Here is a 26887-nt window from a genome sequence, read left to right on the forward strand (position 1 = left end):
CTAATGGTCTTCCCCAGACACCCTGACGAAGACCATTAGTGGTTGAAACGCGTAGGTGGTTGTATGTGGAGGACCCTGTGATTTGTTGGTGTCTTGTGCGTTTGGGAGACGGTGCGGAGGTACTACCCGGGATAGGATCCACCTTTACACACGCTCACGAACACGCCTTATGCATAAGGCATCTAACGGTGCAAGGCTTTCTGTTTTGTTTTAATTCAACTAAATAAATTCAGAATCCCACTGTCCGCGGTATAGAATGCTGCAGAGAGATCCAGAAGCATTACGATTGAGCAGTCACCTCTTTCTCTTGCCTTCAGAAGATAATTTAGCACATATAGCAGGACTGTTTCAGTGCTGTGTCTTCTCCTGAATCCTGATTGGAATGGATCATATATATCATGAGTTGTCATGCGGGCTTCCAGTTGATTCGCAACCACTTTCTCATGAACCTTTCCTAGAAAAGTAAGGTTTGATACCGGTCTGTAGTTGGTCATGTAGTCGGGATCTAATTTAGGTTTTTCAAGAAGAGGTCTAACAATTGCTTCATTTAGGGGTTGTGGAAAAATGCCTGCCTGCAAAGTAGGAAAAAAGTGACTAAGTTAAGTTGAAAATCAGCCGCATGGGGCAGTTTATGTGCTGCAGCGGCTGATTGACGGACATTTCCCAGAGGAGGAGCGTAGATATCGACTGCCATACACAGAGATCTCAGTGTATGGCATTACACGTTTAATCAAGTCTGAGCAACTATAGTAAACAATAAAGCAAACAAGAACATTAATCTGTTATACAACTACTCCAGCCATAATACAGTTTTAGGGGGTTATTCTGGTTGATTTGCAAAGCTATGAATTTGTAGCCTTGCGAGTCCACCAAACCCCGCCTTGCGAATGGTTGGCTTGCGCCACCTATTGGCAAGGGTGACTCACTCGCAGGGGCTTGCTAATGGCTGTTACACAGCAACATCCATTCGCAGGGCAGGGGGAACCTCCCACATCTTTCAATGGTCACCGACCTTCGAAAGATGTGGAAGGTGCACGCATATGTAAGGTAGCTCTGAGCAACCTTACATATGCGTGCATGCTGGGTAGGAAATGGGCAGGCAGATAACGTCTGGTGATGTCAGCTGTCCCCCCCCCCCCGCGTCACGGCCTCATTAGTATGGGAAGGCCCATGAAACCCTGCATATGCACAGAAATGCGCACTAACAAAACACTGGTCCCCGTGCGAACGCAGGCTAGCTGCATATGGACCTGAATAAGGTCCTTAAAGTATAGGCAATAAAATAAAACAGTCTAAGATTGGAAATTTATTAAACATTCCGATTTTAACAAAACAGGTAAAACAAAAATACCTCAAATTTAAACCACGGCCCACATTCGGCCTAAATTGTCTAAAAATATAAAAATCATCATTTAACAAAAAAGAAACCAATGAGCAACTATGACACAATCCCAACTTTTTCACCATATTTATTCATCTGGACTTCTTTGCCGGGTTTCTTTTGCTGACGTGAAGTTTTTGAAGGTCCAGCCAGGATTGGCAGAGTAACAGCCCCGGGACAACAACCCATATGCCATTGAAGAACACTAAATAGACCCACTTATACAACCAGTTGGAGGTGTTAAGACCAGGGCTGCCGAGTAACCATTCTGGGCAGAACGTCATCCATCCTCCATACAATTCACATACACATAGTGTGATTTGTATAAAGTGCCTGAAACAGAAAAGAACATAGTAAGACATAATAACATAAAACATAATAAGAAACAAAAACACAAGAAGCAAATTGGAGGATTTGTTTCAGCATGAATGTAAATACTGTGTGTGCTGAGTGACAGTGGCGTAGCTACGTTTTGGGCGCCCCCCCGCCGTTAGGGGGGGGGGGTCGCCCATACCCACCCCCCGCCGCCGCCCCGTCAAGCACCCCCCCGCCGCCATTGCTAACCCCCTCCCCCTCCGTCTTACCTATCGCGCTGGTCTAAGGCGGCTCCGTTCTTCTGCTGAGGACCACCACAAAATGGCCGCCCCCATACAGCAGACAGTTTCAGAGAACTGTGTGCTATATGGGGGCGGCCATTTTGTGTTGTTCCCCATCAGAAGAACGGAGCCGCCGGGACCAGCGAGATACGTTAGTCTGCGGGGGATTGGGGGGTAACTATAGCACCGCAGCCCGCGGCGCCCCCACATGCACAGCCCCCCCCCCCCCCCGCGGTGGCGGGGGCTGCGGTGCTATAGTTATGCCCCTGCTGAGCGAGGTGTCAGAGTCTGTGTTCTCCGTTGAGAACACTGGTCCCTACCAATCAATAACCTGCATGCAGGTGACATACGTACACATGAGCGATCTGTGCTTCATTTCTAAGCGAATGCTTATAAATGGGGCTGCAATCGCCCAGTGTGTATGCCCCATAAGATACACCACTAATGGCACAGTCATAGGCAGACATGTTTGTGCTGATGGTTTCTTTGCTCGGACCTAGCGCATGAGCTGGCACGCACCTGTAATACTTATCCTTGACAATAGCATAAATCAACAATAAAGCCAACAACCCATCCACAACTACAGTGAGGATCTCCAGAGACACGATTGTGGGGTCTGAATGGAGCCAACGCTCGTCTGCTTTTCCGTATTCTTTCCCTAGGAAGTAAGCAAAGAGATAATCTAATGCATGCAAATGTGATACATACAACGTAGAAGAAGTGTGATACATACAACGTAGAAGAGCACTAATTGGTTTAAACGAGCGATTATTCACCTGCCGCAATTAAAGAATATCTTCTCCATGTGGTGCTATTTCTTTAATTGTCTATGCAATGTTTCTGTGGACCTCACAAGCATGTCATCTACCCAAGTTGGCTTTTCCCATCACACATTAACTAACACTGTACATGCAGGAGTGTATGTAACATATGTGCTGGCTGCAGGTTCCCGGAGATCAGCAGCGCTGTATCCATCTCAGGCATCACTCAGCATCTGGGACTCGGAATTAGGCATCACTTTCCTTCTAAGCCCGCCCCCCAGACTCACATTGGCAAGGTTTCACAGGAGTTTTAGGGTGGGCTTTGAAGAAAAGTAAAGCTGAATGCTACATCCTGAGCGCAGCGGCGGCTGTGAGCCTGCACATATGTTACATACATCTCTGCATGTATGGTTATATGTGCTAACCTGCTCCCCCTGCAGTATGTAGTTGGCGCTGCAGCCACTATTGGACATGGTATATTCTATAGGCAGGCTAAAGCATGTAAGTAGAACCTGAATTATTAGGATCTCAAAAATTACAATTTTCTTTTTTCAATTCATGTTTATAGGTTTTACAAATTTTAGTTTAGGAATTTATACACATTGAAACATATCATGATTGAAACGCTCTGGGGGAAATGTAACATCCTGAAATATGACCGATGCTGAGTACGAATTCATACGCCATCGGTCGTACTTTTGGGAAAATACAATTCGTAAATAGGGCAGATTTACTAACCTGCCTTATTTATGGATTCGAATTAGCCTGATGGCGTAGGCAGCCGTATGTCTTCACATTTAGAGGCCCTATATACAAATACGAGTTGGCAGCCTGCACGGATCAGTCAGATTTGTGCAGGCTGCAGTGTAAAAAAAAAATAGTCAAAATAACGCATTTAAAGAAAAAAAAAAAAAAAAACAGCGTGGGTTTCCCCCCTGACCATAACCAACTCAAAGAGCCACTCCTTTTTAAAAACTTCAAGGAGCAAACGACATAGGGGATTCCTGGATTTTTTTTAAACCAGCACCAGGCTCAAGGGCTGGTCCTAGTTCCCAAAATACGGGAAACAAAATAAATAGGGGTCCCCTGTATTTTGTGAACCAGCACCAGGCCCAATCAGCAAGCAGGGTAATGAGATAGCCGGGGGACACTTATTATATAAGGTCACACGGCCGAAGCATTTACCCCAAGGGAAACATTCTAACCAATTATGAATCTATAATCCACATTGAATAAATATCTGGTCCTTGGTTTCCACTGTTCCTATATCCTGACTGACCACATGACATTATTTAGTCAGTCTCATAATACACATTAGTATACTTGGCTGTACTAAATAGAAAGGACCAAATACAAACTGGTTTAATATATGAGTGGATACACTGATTAATTTAAGAAACGGTTATAAATTCAGGGCAACATTGTTCAGCCAATCAGTGCTTCAGTTACAAAACCCTGTCACATTGCTGAGTCATTGAGTAAAGAAGATATCTATCTGGAATGAACAATAAGAAATTAACCTATACCTACTTTAAGGATTTTTTGCTGCACCAATCAATTTGAAAAACCTATTAATTTAATTACCAGAGAGATAACATATTTAATCCCTAATTAATAAAAGAATTGAACACATATGTATCCCAAATAATAAGACACACACACACACAGGACTCTTTTTTACGTTTTATTATTGGTATATTGCACTTTTTGTTACCACTTTTCAATTTTGTCTTCAATATTTTGCTGGTTTTAAAATATCCATTATTAAAAGTTATGTCTTAGACATTTTGTTGTTTTCTTGGGACACTTTATTAATGTACAAATAACATCATGAAACGCATTGTCAGATGCTGACTAAGAGAGCCCCGTGTAGGAATACTTTTTTTTTTTTCCCAAGTTGTATTCCTATAAATATTCCTGGGTGCACCTCCCTCAATTAAAATCAAAAATTGAACGGAAAATACCAATATAATGACTGAGGGAAAGGGTAGCGATATCAACACATAAGCCCAATAAACACACTGACACATATGAAAAATAAAACTTTAATACACGCCAAAGCATCTGTCTCCTTGTCCAGTAGAATCCATGTCCTTCGATGAAGATTGCATCCTCTTGGGTCCATGTAGGCATCCATGTACTTGGCAAAAATAAAAAAAAAACGCCAGTACGCGATGCCAGCAGAAACTGGGAGAAGCACAGAATGTATTTGTTTATATTCTGTGCTCCTCCCCCCGAAGAGCGCGATGCAGACAATCATGAGGCAAGTTTTCCATAACTTGGCTCCTGATTGGCTGCCTAGGGTCCAATAGCGCACTTTGCGGTGAAAAGCGCTGAATGTAAACGTTACTACATTTGGCGCTTGTCACAGTTCATACTGGCATCGGGTGTGCGTTTTTTTTTTGTAAAGTATGAGGATGCTACCTTGGAATGAAGAGGACGTGATCCATGTCAAAGAGCTGCAGGTACCCAAAGTTCTACTGGAGAAGAGGACAGATGCTTCGAGTCACGATACTGTAGGTAAGTATCAATATGTATGGGGTGTGTGTATAACAAAGTTATACTATAATGCTGTTTATGTGTCTTTTAATTTAGCTATTGGTTCTGCTGTGGAAGTAAGAGTCCCAGCAGGGCCATTAATGCCCTGCATGCTGGGAGCATGCTCACCCAGTATGCGGGGGAGGCTTGCTGGGACTCATAGTTCCACAGCAGAACCCAATAGTTCAATCTAATTTTACACAAATGCACAAGCCCGGTGCCCATTGTCCCGTGTGTATGAGGCTTATGAATCCTAGGCTTAATGATAAGATGTGTTAAGCCGTGTACAAATGGGTGCGATTCCTTCAACTGATATTGACTACATCGACAAAATCACCCAAAAGGTTAGGCAGAATCGCCCTGTATGTACACAGCAGGCAATAGCAGGCACCAGTGACGTGCGGTGGTGGCTGGAAACAGAGAGGCACTGTCACAGCCACCACCGCACATCCCCCCCCAGCTGCAGCCAACAGATGCCGCAACCACCCCCTGCAGCCAACATCCAAATCTCTGCCGCTCCTGTTTACAAACTATACTCACTGCGCCAGGGGAGCCGCGGTGAGTATAGTGTGCAAAGTTCCATTTGCTTAATTGACTGTGATTGGACAGCAGCTGGATTTGCTGAACAATCACAGCAGCCCCTGTCAATGAAGCACTTCAAGAAGTGCCACTTTTGACTTTTTTAGCCCATGGTTTGGACCCGCCCCCTTTTGATCCCCTTATAGTACACTTGTCATTGTAAACAAACTGGCGAAGCACCACCTTTCCTGGCTGCACGTCCCTGCTGGACACGACCATCAGCATAAACATCGTGGCAGCACAGCTTCGATATTCTTACAAATGGGTGTAATTTATTTAATTGTATTTAACATGGAGAAATTAGGTCAAATTACACATGCTTTAGTACCGACAAGCTATACAATAAACAGCGTTCACTTCACTTTGTGTGAATCCATACTTACACAGTGATGCCAAAGGACCCTCAGATGTGGCCACTGTCCCAACAAGGGATAGGTAAACAAAGGGACCCTCCTAGAGTAACACAAAAGTTATACACATTACAAATTAATATGGTCCATAGTATTGCCAAAGGCTGGCTGATATACAAGTTATCTCATCTAAGAGGGTTACATGAATAGCAAGACGTATAGGGAAATGTTTCACCATGAGACTACAAAAGTTATCATTAAGGAGGAAGCTTTCATTTTAAAGCGCAAAGCACTACTGCTGTGTGCTTGTATTTATACATGCTGCTCACAGAGGCTCCTGCAGCTAGTAGTGCACGGCACGCGTGATAGTGTACAGTAGAATACTCACCAGCGTGAAGTGCACGATAGCGTCGTAGAAGAGCCAGACCAGCACCCACCTGTCGGTGCCCGAGCAGCCCTTCCCCATGCGCTGTGCCAGCACATACCCAACAGCAAGCTGCACAGCACAGGCAGCCAGGGAGTATGCAGTGACCGCGCTCACCAGGACCGGGGCAGTCTGCTCTGCAGATGCCATGGCTGCTGCAGATCCCCGGGACTCCCTCCTTCAGGTATAGCAGATGGAGGCTGGATGTTGTGCTGCCGGCCTCCTCCCCTATGTCACACTGAATGGCTGCAAGCCCTATCTCCCCATGTACAGCCCACCCTCTGTCGCCTCGCACACACTCCCCTCAGCACTAGTACAGTGCAAAGTAGAGATGGCTAGTGGATCGCTGTCTCGACTCAGTGACGAATCATTAAGCTGAATGCATGATTCGAGACAGCAGCAGCAGCAGCATTATAGCATAGTAGGCTCAGCTCCTCCTCTCAGTTGTCAGGCTCAGCTGGAGGAAGGAGAGTGCAGTAACAGTTGAGTATAAATCAAGTCTGTGCTGTGCCTTGCACAATCAATCAAGTCTGTGCTGTGCCTTGCACTGTCTCTCTCTCTGCCTGCAATTCCAAATGAGTTAGCAAAGCCACTGTCTTACTTCCTGGTTTTCCAGCACACAGTGCACACTGAGGGAGTCGGACTGAGACTCTGCAACTCCCTTACACACTGGGCGACTTTGAGCTGAAAGCCGCTCAAAACAGCCTGTTTGAGCGGCTTTCAGCTAAAAGCCGCCCAGTGTGTATGCCCCAGCGATGAGCGCTGCTGCGCGCTCCCGCATCATCGCCGGGAAAGCTGCTCATCTGCTGTTAATACCAGCTGATGAGCGGCGTTGAGGACAGCTTTGCATTGCTCTGCGCTATGCAATGCCATCCTACCCCCTCAGTCGGCGCCGGGCAGGGGGAAAGCCGCTCAGTGTGTATGCACTGAGCGGCTTTCCCTGCAGCGATGATTGACATCATCGCTGTCCATACACGCTGGGCATAGTGTGTATGGACCTTTAGTGTGCTGTGAGCCTTGAACTGTCTCTCTGTGCCTACAAAACCAACTGAGTTGTGAACCCAGCCACTGTCTGGCCCATACACACTAGTAGATTTTCATTTCAAAAGACTTTGCCAAAATCTTTGATAGATATATCTTTCACCAAAGTAGTGCGTACACACTGAGCTATTTTCCTCAAAGAGCAAGAGATTTTCAGGAGGCGACAGACTTTGCTTAAGATCTTTCATTATAAGGCATACTTGCCTACTTTTGAAAACTAGTTTCAGGGAGATTATAGTTGGTAGTAGAATTTTGCGCAGCACCCCATTGAGGGGGCATGTCATACTCCACCCAAAGGGCATGTCTAGTTCCATATATGGAGATATTGTGAAAAGAGATTGTGAACGTGGCACCTAGAAGCGTGGGTGTATACTGCTACATCTGAGAGGAATTATGTAAAATGACTCATATCCAAATGTAGATGAGCCCCAGAGCAGTCAGTAAGAGCTACTATACTTGATAAAGTGCTGGGAAATGGTGCTGATGATTCAATGTAAATGTATCTGTCTCTCTTTCCTTTTTTCCCCAATAATGTAACAGTGTAATGTGGGCTAGGTGAAATGAGGGAGATTGCTAGACTAATGAGGGAGAGAGGGAGATTGCTGCTATTTCAGGTAGTCTTCTGCATAATGCAGGAGGGTAGGCAACTATGTTATAAGGCTATCTACATAATGGGCTGGGTTTGAATTCCAAGGGTGGGAGCAGGGGTCATTTTAATCAGTGCATTCCATTTTAATCAGCGTGGGGTGGTGACTGATTCAGAACTGATTGCTGGGCTGCGTATATTCGGAGCCCAGCAATCAGGTAAACTCCACCCCGCGTCGCCCTGACCGGGCAAAATCCTACCCATGTGCATGGCAAACATTTCATTTGTAGCCATGCACGTAGGGAGAAATTCATTCACTTGCGCCAGCAATGTATACGTTACGCCATAACAAAATATACATTGGGGGCTAGTGGTGGCGGTAAAATATATACATTGCTAGCCTGGGAAAAGTTTAAGGCATGGCTTTGTAGGACAGGGGACTAAGCACACCGTAAGGCCCATTACACAATATGCCACACACCTTTACGCCCATTACACAATAGGCCACACACCGTAACGCCCATTACACAATTTGCCACACACCGTAACGCCCATTACACAATTTGCCACACACCGTAACACCCATTACACAATTTGCCACACATCGTAATGCCCATCGCACAATATTCCACACACCGTTGGATGATGGGCTGTGAATGATGGTGATGGATAGTGGGTGACAGCAGCATAAGGGTGGTGGATGAGGGTGACAGGCAGTGGGTGATAGTGACGGATAGTGGGTAACAGCAGCATGAGGGTGATGGGCAGTGGGTGATAGTGATGGATAGTGTGTGACGGCAGTGTAAGGGTGACGAGCAGTGGGTGATAGTAATGGATAGTGGGTGACAGCAGCATAAGGGTGGTGGATGAGGGTGACGGGCAGTGGGTGACAGCAGCATGAGGGTGATGGGCAGTGGGTGATAGTGACAGATTGTGGGTGATGGCAGCGTAAGGGTGGTCGGTGATGGTTATGGATAGTGGGTGACAGCAGGGTGAGGGTGATGGGAAGTGAGTGAGGGTGACGGGTAGTAGGTGAAAGCAGCACGAGGGTGATGGGCAGTGGATGATACCACACATATATACAGAAAAGAGTGCCAACTCATATGCACTGCAGTCCCAACTCCCCGTCCCCTCCCCCACCAGCTGCGATTACCTTGTGGAATGGAAGTAACAGTAACTTGTAACAGCGGGCTTGGATGAGGACGACACAAGGCTCGGGTTGGAGGTGAAGGAGATGCCGCGCAGGAGGGGGTAGTCAGCCAGCATTCTTTTCCTCCTGCATGTGTGGCCCCCGCACAGACCTTGTGTTCAAGTTTGGCGGCGGCAGCGGCGGTGCAGGGAGGAGTGAGCAGCGTTAACTCACTCCCTGCATTTGCACCCTTCCCTGGCTGGTGCTCTGCAATTTTTGGCATCTGTAGAATGCATGTGCTCCACTGGAGCCACCCTCCACACAACTCTCTGCAGCCGTTCACTGAAGCTGCTGGTGGCCGCCGGCATCTAGTCAGCCATTATTATGGAAGCTGTGCAGGGAGGAGGTCACTGGTCTGGGCAGCACAGCAGGAGGCTGCCTGGACAAAGGTGAGGGGGATGTGACACGGCGGGGGCGCGCGGGGATAACAGGGTTTTTACCGCATTTTTAGTTTAGGGAATCTCCCCCATAAAGTGTAAAATAGTTGTAACTCATGTCTGTGTCATGAGCTGGCACATAAGGGTGGGAATATGGTGGCAGTGTATAAACAGCAGGTTTCGTTAGCCAGCTGCCTACTTAGCTGGATTTTGTGAAGGGAATTTACTCATACCCCTCTCAGGTACCCCCCCTCCCCCCCCCCCCAAGACAGAAATCCAAGTAATCCAAACAGTGTGTGACTTCTAAGACACCACCTGCTCACTTTCACCTGAGGTTCTGGAAAGTCAGTATTGGTGTGAGCAGTACAATGAAGATTTGCCTAGAGTGCCAAAAAACCTTGCACTGGCCCTGCTACACCCACAACAAGCGTGACCATGTCAAAGTCATAATTATGGTGATTTTTTTTTTTGGTTGGGGTTGGTGGGGGAGGTTGGAGCAATACAATGGAGCACAGAACAAGTATCCTTGCTTCTTTCTGTGCAAGTATCATAGCGATTATTAGGATGGAGAGGGTCCACGAAAAATATTTGCAAACTGGTCCCCTTGAATCTTAAAATGGATTTAGTGCGTATTATGCTGCATCAGCCTACTGTAGTGCACGAACCTCAGAGCTTCAGAAAAATAGTTAACAGCTGTCATGAACTTTTTAGGATTCACCTTTAAAATTTTCTAGAGTGTTAAGCAGACTCATACATTTCATGAAGCCCTTGTGGACTTCTAAGAGAGTAGATCAATGGTACAGGTCCACCCACTTCCCTGGAAAAACTGCTGTAAAGTAGCCACACTACACTGCTTCTGTGGGTACTAGATATGGGAGGACAGTGCTGCTGCCAGAAGGGGGTCACACACCCACTGGCTGTCACCCGGTTAAAGCACACCATTCTGGCACAGAGAATAAGGCAACATCTACTCTCACAGCCCATACACACTTGAAGATTTTCATTTCAAAAGACTTTGCCAAAATCTGTGATAGATACAGCTATCACCAAAGTAGTGCGTACACACTGAGCTATTTTCCCCAAAGAGCGAGAGATTTTCAGGAGGCGAAAGACTTTGCTGAAAATCTTTCATTATAAGACTATTTACATAATGGGCGGGGTTAGAATTCAAAGGGTGGGAGCAGGGGCCATTTTATTCCTGTTCTTGGGGCCTGATGCAGAACTAATTGCTGGGCTGCATATATTCAGAGCCCAGCACAAGTAAACTCCACCCCTGACCGGGCAAAATCCCACCCATGTGCACGGAAAACATTTCATTTCAATGAATATTTCAATGATGCGCCAGCTCACAACTCGCTAGTGAATCGGAACTCGCGGCCAGGCAGCCAATCAGGCATCAGTGCCTCTTGATTGGCTGCTGGGCCCCAAGCTCCGATTGGCTCATGAGTCGCGAGCCGGGGCATCATTTGAAATAGTCACGCCACAGACGGATGGACCTGCTCTGAGATAGCCGGATTTCCCACCGTTCTGCCCGGCTGTCTCCTTTAACGATGACATCAGGGCAAAGTGAGCTGACGGAATGCAGTTCCACCCCATTCCGGCTCACTTTAACCCCAGGTGGCAGTGGTGTAACTAGGGCTCAGCAGCCCTAGCAGTGGCGGGGGGGGGGGGGGGGGGTGGAGCAGGTGCCACAGGGGCGCAGGGACATGGCGCTCACAGAGGCTGTCAGGAGTCCTGTGTGAGGAAAGCTCTGCATCTGCAGCATCCAGTAAGGATTATTACTTCTATCTCCGGCTGTCTGTGTGAGGACGCTCAGTGACCCGCCTCATGAACCACACATGGGGTGGGTCACTAAGCGTCCTCACACAGACAGTCCCTCTTCCACCCTGCCTGTCGCTCCCCCTTCTACCCTGCCTGCCGATCCCCCTTAACGTAGCCGCCTCTTCCATCTCAGGCTAAAGCACCAGTGACCTTTGTTTGACCTTTACAGGCTGTAGAACCAAATTTCTTAAGTCAATGGTACAGAAACACATTGACTTTCTCCATGACAAAACTAAAAATATAGTTTATGATTTAATCAGCAATACAGTTACATTACCATCGAGATGAAAATCATGTGCAATTTCAGTCTAAAGCATAGGTAATGTTAGAGCGAAATAAATCATAAAGATGTCAATCTCCCTCATTTTATAACTTATCTGGTTGCTTATTCTCTGACACAAAAAAAACATAAGAATTGTTCTATTCCATTTCCAACAAATGAAAATAGCATGGGTGATATTGATGTAATATATATGCCTGTATATATGTTAGATTATAAGAGATGCATTATAAGCTGCTTCGCTGTAAAAACTTATATTGTGTGATGGACTCTTACAAATATATGGTAACATTTGCCGAGCAACAAAAGTGCACAAGTTGTCAGGAAATGTTCAAAACAACGTGGCATAGACTGTTATATGTTCCAATAACATTGCTGATAGAAAACTTTGCTATATATGTGTGGGTCATCGCTGATTTATTGAGAAATAGGACATTGGTGGCAGTGATTACAACGCTGTGAACATAGACATTGGTAATACAGCATTTACACATATGCTGCTGCCCCCTAAGTGAACCCACAGCCAGCAGCCAATCAAATGGGTTTAGAGAGTGTCCCCGAGGACACTGAATGTGCGGGAAAACAGCTGTTCTCGTGCACTGAGCGGGAGAACAGCTGTCCTCGCGCAGCATCAGCTGACCCATCAGCGGGGATTATAAAAGAGCTGACAGCATAGTGAAGCTCAGCTCAGCTGTTCCCTCATTCGTGTGCTCACCTCCCTGCTGCTGCTCTAAGACTGTAAACAGAGCTATAAACATTACCGCAGCAGCAGAGGTTATGGGCCGGAGAAAGAGCTCTTAGAAAGCACGCTGTCTGGACTAGAGGAAGGGAGAACAGCGTAGGGATCACAGCATCCGATAGTGAGCGCAGCAATTGAATCCTGAAGGCACTGTAAGTGCAAACTACTCACCAGCTAGGGAAGCTGCCGTCCATTGTGCTGCCTGCACACCCCTCCACACCCTGGTGCCGCCCGCTTAAGCAGCGGTTACCAGCGGGAGACGGGAGGCGGTATTGGGAGCAGAAAACAGATGCCCAGCCAGAGTAACAGCGTCGCCCAAAGAGCCGCCCATCGGGAGTGACGTGTACCGCCTCTCACCAGCAAAGGGACGGAGCTGTGCTGAGGAGAACCGCCGCCCACCGCTGGTGTTCGACGACATCCCCAAACACGCCTCCTCTACACCCAGAGCCTGCCTGTACACAGAGTAGCGCTCAGCGGGAGACGGGAGGAGGTGGGGAGAGAAGAGACCAGAGAAGCTGCCACTCACCTGCCATAGGGGAAGCGCCGCCCAGCCGCCCCTGTTAGAACCGACAGCCGCATTCTTATCACCGCAGCGCAAGCCATCAGGGAGGAGGAACCGCCCACCTGTCCATCAAAGGCGCAGCCCAGCTGACGGAAGCAGCAGGAGATAGAGAAGAGAAGAAAGCGCTGCCCTACAAGCCGCTCCCTCAGGTCACCAGTGGGTGGAGCGAAAGGGGCATCCCCAAGCACGCCCCTCTACACCCAGAGCCTGCCTGTCAGCCAGCAGCGCTCTGAGGGAGACGGGAGGAGGCGTGCTGATGAGTGGGGGAAGGAGCCGCCCACTGACTCATTATCTGTAGAAGGGAAGCATCGCCCAGCCGCCAAAGCCGCCGCCCACCTGTCAATTAGCAGTAGGAGGGAGCCAGATTAGTGAAGAGAGCCAACCCCTTGATGTGCCCCTCTACACCCAGGCACTGCCTGCGGGAGACGGGAGGAGGCACAGACAGGGAGGGGAGAAGTGAGCTCACACACAGCCCAAGTAAAGGAAGCAGTATCACTCCCTACAAAGTGCCAAGTCAATCACCTCAAAGCTTATAGTAAGGCAAATACTGAAAGGCAGCCACGGTGAAGAAGAGAGCACAGGGACAGAGTCAGGAGCCTGATTACAGCAAAGTGCAGGAAGAGAAGAGGAAAGAGACAGAGAGAGAGACAGTTTATCAGACAGAGAAGACAGCGGCCAGATTGGGTGAGCCTGAATAACCCCCTTTTATAACGCACTTTACACCACAAGGGAACTTAGACAATTTTATTAACTACGCCTAAAGGCAACTACTTTAGTGTAAACACCTAAACCCTATGCTACACAAGATAGAAGAGAAAACATTGACTTAAAGCTTTTGCAATAGTAGCTTCTGGGCATATAGCCAAGCGATTGAAAGAAAAGGATAGAAAGTTTCTATCTTCTAAGGGAAAGCCAGACTTTAGTACTTAAACTCAGTTATACAGGTACTTTGTGTGATTAGTATCACACATCAAAAGGACAGAGACATAGACTTTTTTCAGTGCTAGGGACACCTAGTGAAGACCAGCGGATGAACTCATATTTAGACGGGTTGTTTATTAACCCATTCACACCTTCAGCAAGGGCCCCAACGCGCGCCAACAAGTGTATTTATATGCAGTGTTTTTTAATGCTGGCCAGCGCATGGTAATTACTTTTTGTGTAAATGCATGCATTACTAAATGTACAGAAAGTGTAGTTGTTCATTGAATTTAGGTATGTCATATAAGGTTATAGTGTAAAGTTATGTTCTGCTTGTTCTATGAGGTTGTTGATGTGTCATGTTAAAGTCATTAATTGAAACCGTATGCTATGTAAAAGTTGTTTATTGAATTCAAATGTTTACATTGTAATATTATATTCATCACATTTTGAAAAGTAAACTTACCTTTTATATAAACGCGCAGTACCTCTATTCATTTGAGAGCCCTAAAAGGAAACAAGTACAAAATCAGTATAGTACACGTGGTAGCCACATACCTGCAATTAAAAGGTGGTTACATTTGGAGGCACTGCTGAGATTTGGTAGGATTTCCTGTTTACCAAACATATATAAGATGGAGACTTTAACAGGAATGGATATACACGAGTGGTGTATACAAAATGATAGGGACCCTAGGAAATGCCTAGGAATAGCAGGAAACTTTTCGGAGTTCTCAGATGAAGAGGTACTAGAACAAGCAGATAAACTGTATGGTGTGCTTAAACCAAAAATAGTGGACAAATGGAAGGGAGCCTTGGGGAAGGTAACAGCATTTCTCGTAGAGAATTTGAGAGAGTTAGACCCCAGCTTACTCCCGGCAATGGTTTTAGCTAGTGAAGAAACAGGGAGGAAATGGCATATAATAGGGCCAGTAAAACCAGAAGGGCCTGCCAGCAATGTAAACCCCACCACTAATGCAAATGCCAAAGGGAAAGAGGAAAAGGATGTAGAGGATAATGATACCCAAAGCCAAACCACCAATGTAAGTGGCGGACAATTTGAGGTTATAGTAGACAGGGTGGTGACTCAACTTGAAAGGTGGCACTATGAGGGAAGTTACCGTAGGCTGCGTATATTTTCTGGGATTATCCCAATACCCACGGGAGAGGAAGCCTATGAGGCATGGAAGGAGGCAGCCATACAGCAAGCTGAAGAGTGGCAGTGCCCAGATAAAATTAAAAGGCAAAGGGTGGTAGAAAGTTTGAGGGGCCCCGCCATGGGAATTATCCAGGCAGCCAGGCGCAGTAGCCCCAATGCCACCCTGGAAACGTATTTAGAGGCCCTGGATTATGCATTTGGGACCCTGGAAGACGTAGGGGACCTTACGTCCCGATTATACCATACATTCCAAGACCCTGGGGAGAAGCTAAGCACCTTCCTGATCCGCCTAGACAAGTTATTGTATAAAATAGTGGATAAGGGAGGAATAGAGAAAACGGAGGTAGACAAACACAGGATGAAGCAGCTTCTCAGAGGAGCATTAACTAGTGACCCTGTTGCGCAGAAGTTAAGATGTTCAGGGATACGAGAGCCTCCCCCTACTTTTAATGACTTACTTAAGGAAGTGAAGCAGGACGAAGTACTAATTGAAATGAGGGAAAAAACTGTGAAAAAGGTAAAGGTGGTACAATCCGCCACTGAAAGTAGCGAGTTTGAGGCCAAAATCCTTAAAATGTTAGAGGAACAAAACAAAAAATTAGAGGATTTTATTGTAAAGCAGAATGCAAAGGCCCCCACTCCAAACGTCAACACCCCGATAAGAGGATTAGGAAGGGGGAGTGGCAGGGGATGTTTTAACTGTGGAAGGTTTGGGCATAGAGCTTTCGAATGTAACCGGGGCACATACAGAAACCCTGGCAGGAGAACAGACAATAGCCACCTGAACCAAGAAAGTCAAGAGCAGGGAAACGGGAGAGGGAGGTCTGTGAACCCCGCATAGGCCCCCTAGAGATAACTTGCTGCGCCATGGGAAACTCCTGGTGGAATGGGGAATTACCTGAGGGATTAGTAGGGCCCACTTGCCACATGGATGCGTCCATCAACAACAAGCCGTGTAGAATCTTAGTGGATAGCGGGTCCCAGGTGTCCATAATATTTGAGGAGTGGTATGAGAAGAACTTGTCAGAAGTACCTATTCAGCCACTCAGCGGACTTGTAATATGGGGCCTTAGTGCTGAAAAGTACCCCTATCTGGGCTATGTACACGTGAACCTCAGTTTGCACAAGACGTCATCACAAGAGACTGACACTCTAGAAGCACCTTTAATTGCTTTAGTGTGCCCAGACCTGTCGAAAGAAAGGGGGGAAACACCTGTCATAATAGGGACAAATACCCACATATACCGGGTGTTACAGAAGTGGCAAGAGGGAGAAAGAGAGCAGGCAAATGCAAGTTCTTTCTATGTGGGGACAAGGGAAGATAAGTTTCAGGACTGTTTTGAGGGGAGCGACATTACACCAAATGATAGAGCCATGTTAATCGAAGAACTTGAAAAGCATAAGCAGGCCTTCTCCGAAGGAGAGTGGGATCTCGGCATGGCTAAGGGAGTGGAGCACAATATAAGACTCACAGATGAGACCCCTTTCCGGGAACGTTCAAGAAGAATTGCGCCAGCTGACTTCGAGGATGTGAGGCAGCACTTGAAAGGGCTATTAGAAAACCAAGTTATCATAGAGTCCCGGAGCCCTTATGCCTCCCCTATTGTGGTAGCTCGCAAGAAAAGCGGGAAGATCAGGATGTGCGTCGACTACCGCACTTTAAATCAGAGGACAGTAACTGACCAATATACAGTGCCAAAAATAGACGAAGCCTTAGACTGCTTACAAGGGAGCACTTGGTTCTCAGTACTCGACCTAAGGAACGGCTTCTATCAAATTCCTATGAGACCTGAAGATAGGGAAAAGACAGCCTTTATCTGCCCATTGGGATTCTTCGAGTTTCTGAACATGCCCCAAGGAGTCAAGGGAGCCCCAGCCACCTTCCAACGGACAATGGAAAGGATCGTGGGTGATATGGTGTACCGCGAAGTCATCGTGTACCTGGACGATATCATCGTGTTCGGGTCAACCCTTCAAGAGCATAACCAACGCCTGCTGAAAGTGCTGGAGAGGTTGATCGAAGGAGGGTTGAAGCTATCGCTTGACAAGTGCCGGTTGTGCCAATCACGAGTGAAGTACTTGGGGCATATTGTCAGCAGAGATGGTGTGGCGACCGATCCTGAAAAGGTAGAGGCAGTGAAAAAGTGGCCCCGTCCGAACAAGCTTAAGGAGCTGCGATCTTTCCTGGGTTTCTGCGGGTACTACCGCAGGTTTGTCCCAAACTATTCCAGTATTGCAAAGCCCTTGACCGATCTGACCAAGGGATACCCATCGACTAACAAGAGGGTAAAGTCAAAGAAAGACTGCTATAAGACAAGTGAACCCTTTGGAGATCGGTGGACGGATGCATGCGAGGCTGCCTTCAACTCCCTGAAACAATGCTTAACAGAGGCACCTGTCCTCAGCTATGTGGACCCAGAATTGACTTATGTCCTACACATTGATGCATCGCTGGATGGACTGGGAGGAGTGCTGTACCAAGAGCATGGGAAGGAGCTAAAGCCGGTGTCATTCGCCAGCCGTGGATTGAGCGAAAGCGAGAAAAAATACCCGACGCACAAGTTGGAATTTCTAGCCCTGAAATGGTGTATTGTGGATAAATTCCATGACTACCTGTATGGAGCATCATTTACCGTCCACACTGACAACAACCCGCTTACTTATGTGCAAAGCACAGCCAAGCTTGATGCTACCGGACACAGATGGCTAGCTGCACTAGCTCTCTACAACTTCTCGCTGAAATACCGCCCAGGCGTCAACAACACAGATGCTGACTCTCTTTCACGCATGCCGGGCCAACCTGAAGAAAAAGGGGAAGATGAGTGGATCGAAGTACCCGCCAGTAACATCAAGGGGATGTGCCACAGCATCGGAGTGAACCATCCACCCGAAAAGAGGTATGCAGATTGTTTAGGGTTGTCACCGCAAGTCTTACCGCTATCCTACTGTTGGATTAGCCAAGTTGAAATGGAAGGGCTACCGAAGGTGAGGCAGAGTCAACTAAGGCAAGACCAGCAAGCTGATCCAGGCATGAGGTGCGCTTTCTCTCACAAGCACAGCCCCAGCACTCCCCCAGAGGTCAGGAAAGAAGCTGAACTGTTGAAAAGACAGAGAAAGAACCTGGTTACCAAGAAAGGGGTGATGTACCGAAAGCATGAAGCTGGGAGAAACCAATGGCAGATTGTGCTGCCAAAGAAGCACCGTGTCACAGCAATGAGGGCTCTCCATGACAAACATGGCCACATCGGGATAGAGAAGACTCTGAAATTAATAACTGATCGGTTCTATTGGCCAGACATGAGGAGAGATGTGGAGGCCTATTGCAAGAACTGTGGTAACTGTGTCGCCAGAAAAACTCTCCCGGGAAGAACAGCCCCGCTGGTAAACATAAAGAGCCAAGGGCCCATGGACCTAGTCTGCATTGACTTTTTAACCCTGGAAGTGGAGTCGGGAAACAAATGCAACATTCTAGTGATTACCGACCACTTTACCAGATACGCCCAGGCATATGTCACTCCAAACCAAAAAGCTGTTACAGTTGCTAACGTGCTGTGGGAGAAATTCTTCATCCACTATGGACTTCCTAACAGACTGCACTCAGATCAGGGGCGTGACTTTGAAAGTAGACTTATCAAAGAACTGTGTCAAAGCTGCGGGATTAAAAAGTCACGAACCACCCCATACCATCCACAGGGTGACCCTCAGCCTGAAAGATTCAACAGAACCTTGTTAGATATGTTGGGGACCCTGAATCCATTGGACAAGCGCAGATGGAAGCAACATGTATCCAGGCTGGTGCACGCATATAACTGCACACGTTGTGATGCCACTGGGTATTCGCCATACTACCTAATGTTTGGACGTGAAGCGAAGCTCCCCATTGACATCAGCTTTGGAACTTTGAACTCTGATCCGTCAAATACCTCACACTTAAAGTATGTGCAAACCCTTCGGAAAGAACTCCAGGAAGCCTATGAACTGGCTGAAAGGACAGCAGACAAACTAGGGAGAAAGAACAAGACTAACTATGACCGCAAAGTACGTGATCATGTCTTGCACCCAGGAGACAGAGTGCTACTTCGACGACTGGGACACCCTAGAAAATTCAAAATCTCTTACCGCTGGAGAGAAGAACCATTTGTGGTGTTAGAAAAGTTTGAAAACTTACCTGTGTACAAAATCCAGAGAGAGGATGGAGAAGGAGCTGTATTGACCCATCATAGGCAGAATCTTCTTCCCATTGGACGGGATACTCGAATGGAGGACCTGAAAGACAGAGACACAGAACCTGTAAGAAAAGAAACGCCTACAAGTGACACTGCACAGATACATCAATCTACAGAACCAGAAGAGAATGGAGATGAAATTGGCCAAGGCTGCTACTTCAAAGACTGTGAAAGAGACATTGCCAAAAGCCTTGAGGAGAGTAAAATTATTGATGAACCCCCTTTGCAAAGTCCTGCCGTAGCAGATTGGGATTTTACAATTGAAGACTCTGACTGTCCTGTCCCTGAAGAATGGGTTGTGGGGGAGGAGGATATAACAGAGAATTATCCCAGTGACTATACCTTGGAAGATGGGGAAGCATTTGGGGAAGTAACTACAACTAGGCCCAAGAGAGCATGTAGGCCCCCAAACATTGTCACTTATGATCAATTAGGGGTACCCACCTATATCCCAAGAGTGACCTACCCTGCCAACTTAGCAGTATGGCCTTATTTTGCAAATGCTGAAATTGTATATTAATGAATATAAATATTTCTATGATGATCCAAGTTCATTTATTGCCTTGTATCATCAGGGGAAGAATGTAATATATATGCCTGTATATATGTTAGATTATAAGAGATGCATTATAAGCTGCTTCGCTGTAAAAACTTATATTGTGTGATGGACTCTTACAAATATATGGTAACATTTGCCGAGCAACAAAAGTGCACAAGTTGTCAGGAAATGTTCAAAACAACGTGGCATAGACTGTTATATGTTCCAATAACATTGCTGATAGAAAACTTTGCTATATATGTGTGGGTCATCGCTGATTTATTGAGAAATAGGACATTGGTGGCAGTGATTACAACGCTGTGAACATAGACATTGGTAATACAGCATTTACACATATGCTGCTGCCCCCTAAGTGAACCCACAGCCAGCAGCCAATCAAATGGGTTTAGAGAGTGTCCCCGAGGACACTGAATGTGCGGGAAAACAGCTGTTCTCGTGCACTGAGCGGGAGAACAGCTGTCCTCGCGCAGCATCAGCTGACCCATCAGCGGGGATTATAAAAGAGCTGACAGCATAGTGAAGCTCAGCTCAGCTGTTCCCTCATTCGTGTGCTCACCTCCCTGCTGCTGCTCTAAGACTGTAAACAGAGCTATAAACATTACCGCAGCAGCAGAGGTTATGGGCCGGAGAAAGAGCTCTTAGAAAGCACGCTGTCTGGACTAGAGGAAGGGAGAACAGCGTAGGGATCACAGCATCCGATAGTGAGCGCAGCAATTGAATCCTGAAGGCACTGTAAGTGCAAACTACTCACCAGCTAGGGAAGCTGCCGTCCATTGTGCTGCCTGCACACCCCTCCACACCCTGGTGCCGCCCGCTTAAGCAGCGGTTACCAGCGGGAGACGGGAGGCGGTATTGGGAGCAGAAAACAGATGCCCAGCCAGAGTAACAGCGTCGCCCAAAGAGCCGCCCATCGGGAGTGACGTGTACCGCCTCTCACCAGCAAAGGGACGGAGCTGTGCTGAGGAGAACCGCCGCCCACCGCTGGTGTTCGACGACATCCCCAAACACGCCTCCTCTACACCCAGAGCCTGCCTGTACACAGAGTAGCGCTCAGCGGGAGACGGGAGGAGGTGGGGAGAGAAGAGACCAGAGAAGCTGCCACTCACCTGCCATAGGGGAAGCGCCGCCCAGCCGCCCCTGTTAGAACCGACAGCCGCATTCTTATCACCGCAGCGCAAGCCATCAGGGAGGAGGAACCGCCCACCTGTCCATCAAAGGCGCAGCCCAGCTGACGGAAGCAGCAGGAGATAGAGAAGAGAAGAAAGCGCTGCCCTACAAGCCGCTCCCTCAGGTCACCAGTGGGTGGAGCGAAAGGGGCATCCCCAAGCACGCCCCTCTACACCCAGAGCCTGCCTGTCAGCCAGCAGCGCTCTGAGGGAGACGGGAGGAGGCGTGCTGATGAGTGGGGGAAGGAGCCGCCCACTGACTCATTATCTGTAGAAGGGAAGCATCGCCCAGCCGCCAAAGCCGCCGCCCACCTGTCAATTAGCAGTAGGAGGGAGCCAGATTAGTGAAGAGAGCCAACCCCTTGATGTGCCCCTCTACACCCAGGCACTGCCTGCGGGAGACGGGAGGAGGCACAGACAGGGAGGGGAGAAGTGAGCTCACACACAGCCCAAGTAAAGGAAGCAGTATCACTCCCTACAAAGTGCCAAGTCAATCACCTCAAAGCTTATAGTAAGGCAAATACTGAAAGGCAGCCACGGTGAAGAAGAGAGCACAGGGACAGAGTCAGGAGCCTGATTACAGCAAAGTGCAGGAAGAGAAGAGGAAAGAGACAGAGAGAGAGACAGTTTATCAGACAGAGAAGACAGCGGCCAGATTGGGTGAGCCTGAATAACCCCCTTTTATAACGCACTTTACACCACAAGGGAACTTAGACAATTTTATTAACTACGCCTAAAGGCAACTACTTTAGTGTAAACACCTAAACCCTATGCTACACAAGATAGAAGAGAAAACATTGACTTAAAGCTTTTGCAATAGTAGCTTCTGGGCATATAGCCAAGCGATTGAAAGAAAAGGATAGAAAGTTTCTATCTTCTAAGGGAAAGCCAGACTTTAGTACTTAAACTCAGTTATACAGGTACTTTGTGTGATTAGTATCACACATCAAAAGGACAGAGACATAGACTTTTTTCAGTGCTAGGGACACCTAGTGAAGACCAGCGGATGAACTCATATTTAGACGGGTTGTTTATTAACCCATTCACACCTTCAGCAAGGGCCCCAACGCGCGCCAACAAGTGTATTTATATGCAGTGTTTTTTAATGCTGGCCAGCGCATGGTAATTACTTTTTGTGTAAATGCATGCATTACTAAATGTACAGAAAGTGTAGTTGTTCATTGAATTTAGGTATGTCATATAAGGTTATAGTGTAAAGTTATGTTCTGCTTGTTCTATGAGGTTGTTGATGTGTCATGTTAAAGTCATTAATTGAAACCGTATGCTATGTAAAAGTTGTTTATTGAATTCAAATGTTTACATTGTAATATTATATTCATCACATTTTGAAAAGTAAACTTACCTTTTATATAAACGCGCAGTACCTCTATTCATTTGAGAGCCCTAAAAGGAAACAAGTACAAAATCAGTATAGTACACGTGGTAGCCACATACCTGCAATTAAAAGGTGGTTACATTGATGGGGCCAATTGCCTCTAAATGTTGTGCCACAAAATACACTGCTCAAAACAATAAAGGGAACACTTAGGGCAGTATTCAATGAGAAAAATTTGCCGTGTTTTATGGCGAGTTTGTGCTTTTCTCGCGTTGGATGGAGACTTTAGCTCTCAAAAAGCGAGCAACCCTATTCAACGTGCACTTCTCACCGTCTTTCTGAGTGATTTTCGCCGTGTCTCTCCGTGTAGCAATTCTCCATCTTTTCATGGAGAAGTGGAATGTGAACTTTTTAGATAAAAGTTCTTTTGTTTTAATTTTGGTGTAAAAAAATCAGGAATTTTATTCTGTGAAGGGGCATGTTATTTTTATTCATGTGCTTATAGCACATGAATATATATTTTAATAAAAAAAATATATATATATACTGTGCAGGGAGGAGGTCACTGGTCTGGGCAGCACAGCAGGAGGCTGCCTGGACAAAGGTGAGGGGGATGTGACACGGCGGGGGCGCGCGGGGATAACGGGGTTTTTACCGCATTTTTAGTTTAGGGAATCTCCCCCATAAAGTGTAAAATAGTTGTAACTCATGTCTGTGTCATGAGCTGGCACATAAGGGTGGGAATATGGTGGCAGTGTATAAACAGCAGGTTTCGTTAGCCAGCTGCCTACTTAGCTGGATTTTGGGAAGGGAATTTACTCATACCCCTCTCAGGTACCCCCCCTCCCCCCCCCCAAGACAGAAATCCAAGTAATCCAAACAGTGTGTGACTTCTAAGACACCACCTGCTCACTTTCACCTGAGGTTCTGGAAAGTCAGTATTGGTGTGAGCAGTACAATGAAGATTTGCCTAGAGTGCCAAAAAACCTTGCACTGGCCCTGCTACACCCACAACAAGCGTGACCATGTCAAAGTCATAATTATGGTGATTTTTTTTTTTGGTTGGGGTTGGTGGGGGAGGTTGGAGCAATACAATGGAGCACAGAACAAGTATCCTTGCTTCTTTCTGTGCAAGTATCATAGCGATTATTAGGATGGAGAGGGTCCACGAAAAATATTTGCAAACTGGTCCCCTTGAATCTTAAAATGGATTTAGTGCGTATTATGCTGCATCAGCCTACTGTAGTGCACGAACCTCAGAGCTTCAGAAAAATAGTTAACAGCTGTCATGAACTTTTTAGGATTCACCTTTAAAATTTTCCAGAGTTTTAAGCAGACTCATACATTTCATGAAGCCCTTGTGGACTTCTAAGAGAGTAGATCAATGGTACAGGTCCACCCACTTCCCTGGAAAAACTGCTGTAAAGTAGCCACACTACACTGCTTCTGTGGGTACTAGATATGGGAGGACAGTGCTGCTGCCAGAAGGGGGTCACACACCCACTGGCTGTCACCCGGTTAAAGCACACCATTCTGGCACAGAGAATAAGGCAACATCTACTCTCACAGCCCATACACACTTGAAGATTTTCATTTCAAAAGACTTTGCCAAAATCTGTGATAGATACAGCTATCACCAAAGTAGTGCGTACACACTGAGCTATTTTCCCCAAAGAGCGAGAGATTTTCAGGAGGCGAAAGACTTTGCTGAAAATCTTTCATTATAAGGCTATTTACATAATGGGCGGGGTTAGAATTCAAAGGGTGGGAGCAGGGGCCATTTTATTCCTGTTCTTGGGGCCTGATGCAGAACTAATTGCTGGGCTGCATATATTCAGAGCCCAGCACAAGTAAACTCCACCCCTGACCGGGCAAAATCCCACCCATGTGCACGGAAAACATTTCATTTCAATGAATATTTCAATGATGCGCCAGCTCACAACTCGCTAGTGAATCGGAACTCGCGGCCAGGCAGCCAATCAGGCATCAGTGCCTCTTGATTGGCTGCTGGGCCCCAAGCTCCGATTGGCTCATGAGTCGCGAGCCGGGGCATCATTTGAAATAGTCACGCCACAGACGGATGGACCTGCTCTGAGATAGCCGGATTTCCCACCGTTCTGCCCAGCTGTCTCCTTTAGCGATGACATCAGGGCAAAGTGAGCTGACGGAATGCAGTTCCACCCCATTCCGGCTCACTTTAACCCCAGGTGGCAGTGGTGTAACTAGGGCTCAGCAGCCCTAGCAGTGGCGGGGGGGGGGGGGGGGTGGAGCAGGTGCCACAGGGGCGCAGGGACATGGCGCTCACAGAGGCTGTCAGGAGTCCTGTGTGAGGAAAGCTCTGCATCTGCAGCATCCAGTAAGGATTATTACTTCTATCTCCGGCTGTCTGTGTGAGGACGCTCAGTGACCCGCCTCATGAACCACACATGGGGTGGGTCACTAAGCGTCCTCACACAGACAGTCCCTCTTCCACCCTGCCTGTCGCTCCCCCTTCTACCCTGCCTGCCGATCCCCCTTAACGTAGCCGCCTCTTCCCCTTCCACCCGGCCCAACGCTCGCCCTTACACACTGGCCGCCGCTCGCCCTTACACACTGGCCTCTGCTTCCCTGTCCTCACTCCTGGGCCCTGATGGATCAAAGCAGCGCAGGTACTGTTCTGTGTACCTGCGCTGTCAGCGCATTTTGGGGGGGGGGGGCTGTTTGGAGGCGACGGCTAGGAGGGGCTGTTTGGCGGCAGTGGCGAGGGTCAGCAGAATTTTTATGGAGGAGGGGAGCTATAATTGTACTACTGCCTGTTGGGCAGTGGTGCCAATAATATATACATTACTGGCCCATGGCAGCAATGCATATATTACTGGCATATGAATAACATTGGTGGGCAGTGATGATAATATATACATTGCTGACTTGTGCCAGCAATGTATATAATAACTGGCTAATTAATAATCATTGGTGCACAGTGGTGCCAGTAATATATACATTGCTGACCTGTGCCAGCAATGTATATATTACTGACTTAACATTGGTGGCCAGCGGTGTGCTCCGTTTTGAGCAGGGCGGGGGGCGGGGCCAGCAGCGCTTTGTGTTCTGGCCGGGTGATCAGCGGGGGAGCAGGGGCTGCAGGGCTTTGCAGCAGCAGCAGCCAGCCGGCCCAGAGATGATGAGCGGGGCGGCGCGGTGTGGAGTCGGACCACAGCAGGGCAGTGTTCCCTCTAAGCTGTGCGCTCGTGCGCGCGCACACAACTCGACGAGTGTGCGCACAGACATTACAACAGAGCGCACAAAACAGCAGTGGTCCTTTTTTGCAGTTGTGGACTAAATTAATGTGTGTTTCACCCATTAACTACATTGTGTGCTGTGTTTTGAATGTTTAACAGTTTAATATAATTTTGAAGTTAAGTTAACACAAATGCTGAACGTCATTTTCCAGTTTTATATATGTGACGCACAAAAATTAAAATTTCCTTCCAAAGTTGCACAGCCAAAATCTTTAGCCGCACACAGCCTTCGTAAAATTAGAGGGAACATTGCAGCAGGGTGAGTATATGACACTGGCGAGGGGGCGGGGGGAGGCAGCGGGGCGGGCCGCCGGGCTGAAAGTGGTTAATCTTTCAGCCCGGGGCAGCGTACACACATGGCGATGATGGATGAAAAACCATCCATCATCGCCACATCTGCTGGTAAAACCAGCAGATGAACCACTTAACTAGCGATGATGCGGGAGCGCGCATCATCGCTAGTCGCCAATCTGGGGGGCATACACACTGGGCGATTTTCATCTGAAAATCGGTCAAAACTGCTGTTTTGACCGATTTTCAGCTGAAAATCGTTAAGTGTGTATGGGCCTTTAGAAAGTGCCAGACCCAGTTGTGGATGGGACCAGGAAAAATGCACAAATGTGCCCCCACAATCCACAAGTGTGGGGTTGTGGAGGCAGACCCTGGATGTAGAGGCTTATACAGGGGCTCCTGCTGTGGAAGAGAAAGGTGTCCCAGAACTTCTGTGCTACTCACTGTTATACTGGCATCTGGCAATGATATCTCACCGCAGTGCACAGCTCCTTACACACTAAGGTAATCAGTGGTCAATAATATAATCTACTGCCCCCATCCCACCCAATGAATCCCCCAAACTGGTGAACAGGGACAGCCTTTTTATATTCTCCCCCGGTGTCCTGGATCTCTACTGGGCTGGTATCGAGCTTACCAGTCACTAGATTGTTATTGTCGACCTTTTGGCTACATCCAATGTCAACAGACATGTTGACATTTTCAGAATGTCAACAGTGAAAGGTCA

General features: G+C 47.4%; 2 protein-coding genes across 2 annotated transcripts; one reads left to right on the plus strand and one right to left on the minus strand.

The window, feature by feature from the left end:
* Positions 1–1293: 1293 nt before the first annotated feature.
* Positions 1294–7037, minus strand: EBPL (EBP like). Its single transcript, XM_083169691.1, has 4 exons — positions 6594–7037; positions 6239–6308; positions 2497–2635; positions 1294–1714 (listed from the first exon to the last, which is right to left on the minus strand). Exons 1-4 carry the CDS (start codon positions 6777–6779, stop codon positions 1474–1476), a joined length of 636 nt encoding a protein of 211 aa, XP_083025817.1. The 5' UTR covers positions 6780–7037; the 3' UTR covers positions 1294–1473.
* A 7761-nt stretch (positions 7038–14798) lies between these two features.
* On the plus strand, positions 14799–16145 carry LOC146058549 (paraneoplastic antigen Ma2-like). Its single transcript, XM_083170832.1, has one exon. It carries the CDS (start codon positions 14799–14801, stop codon positions 16143–16145), a length of 1347 nt encoding a protein of 448 aa, XP_083026958.1.
* The last annotated feature ends 10742 nt before the right edge of the window (positions 16146–26887 follow it).

The sequence above is a fragment of the Crinia signifera genome, chromosome 2, assembly GCF_055691185.1.
Source record: "Crinia signifera chromosome 2, ASM5569118v1, whole genome shotgun sequence".
NCBI classification, from domain to species: domain Eukaryota; kingdom Metazoa; phylum Chordata; class Amphibia; order Anura; family Myobatrachidae; genus Crinia; species Crinia signifera.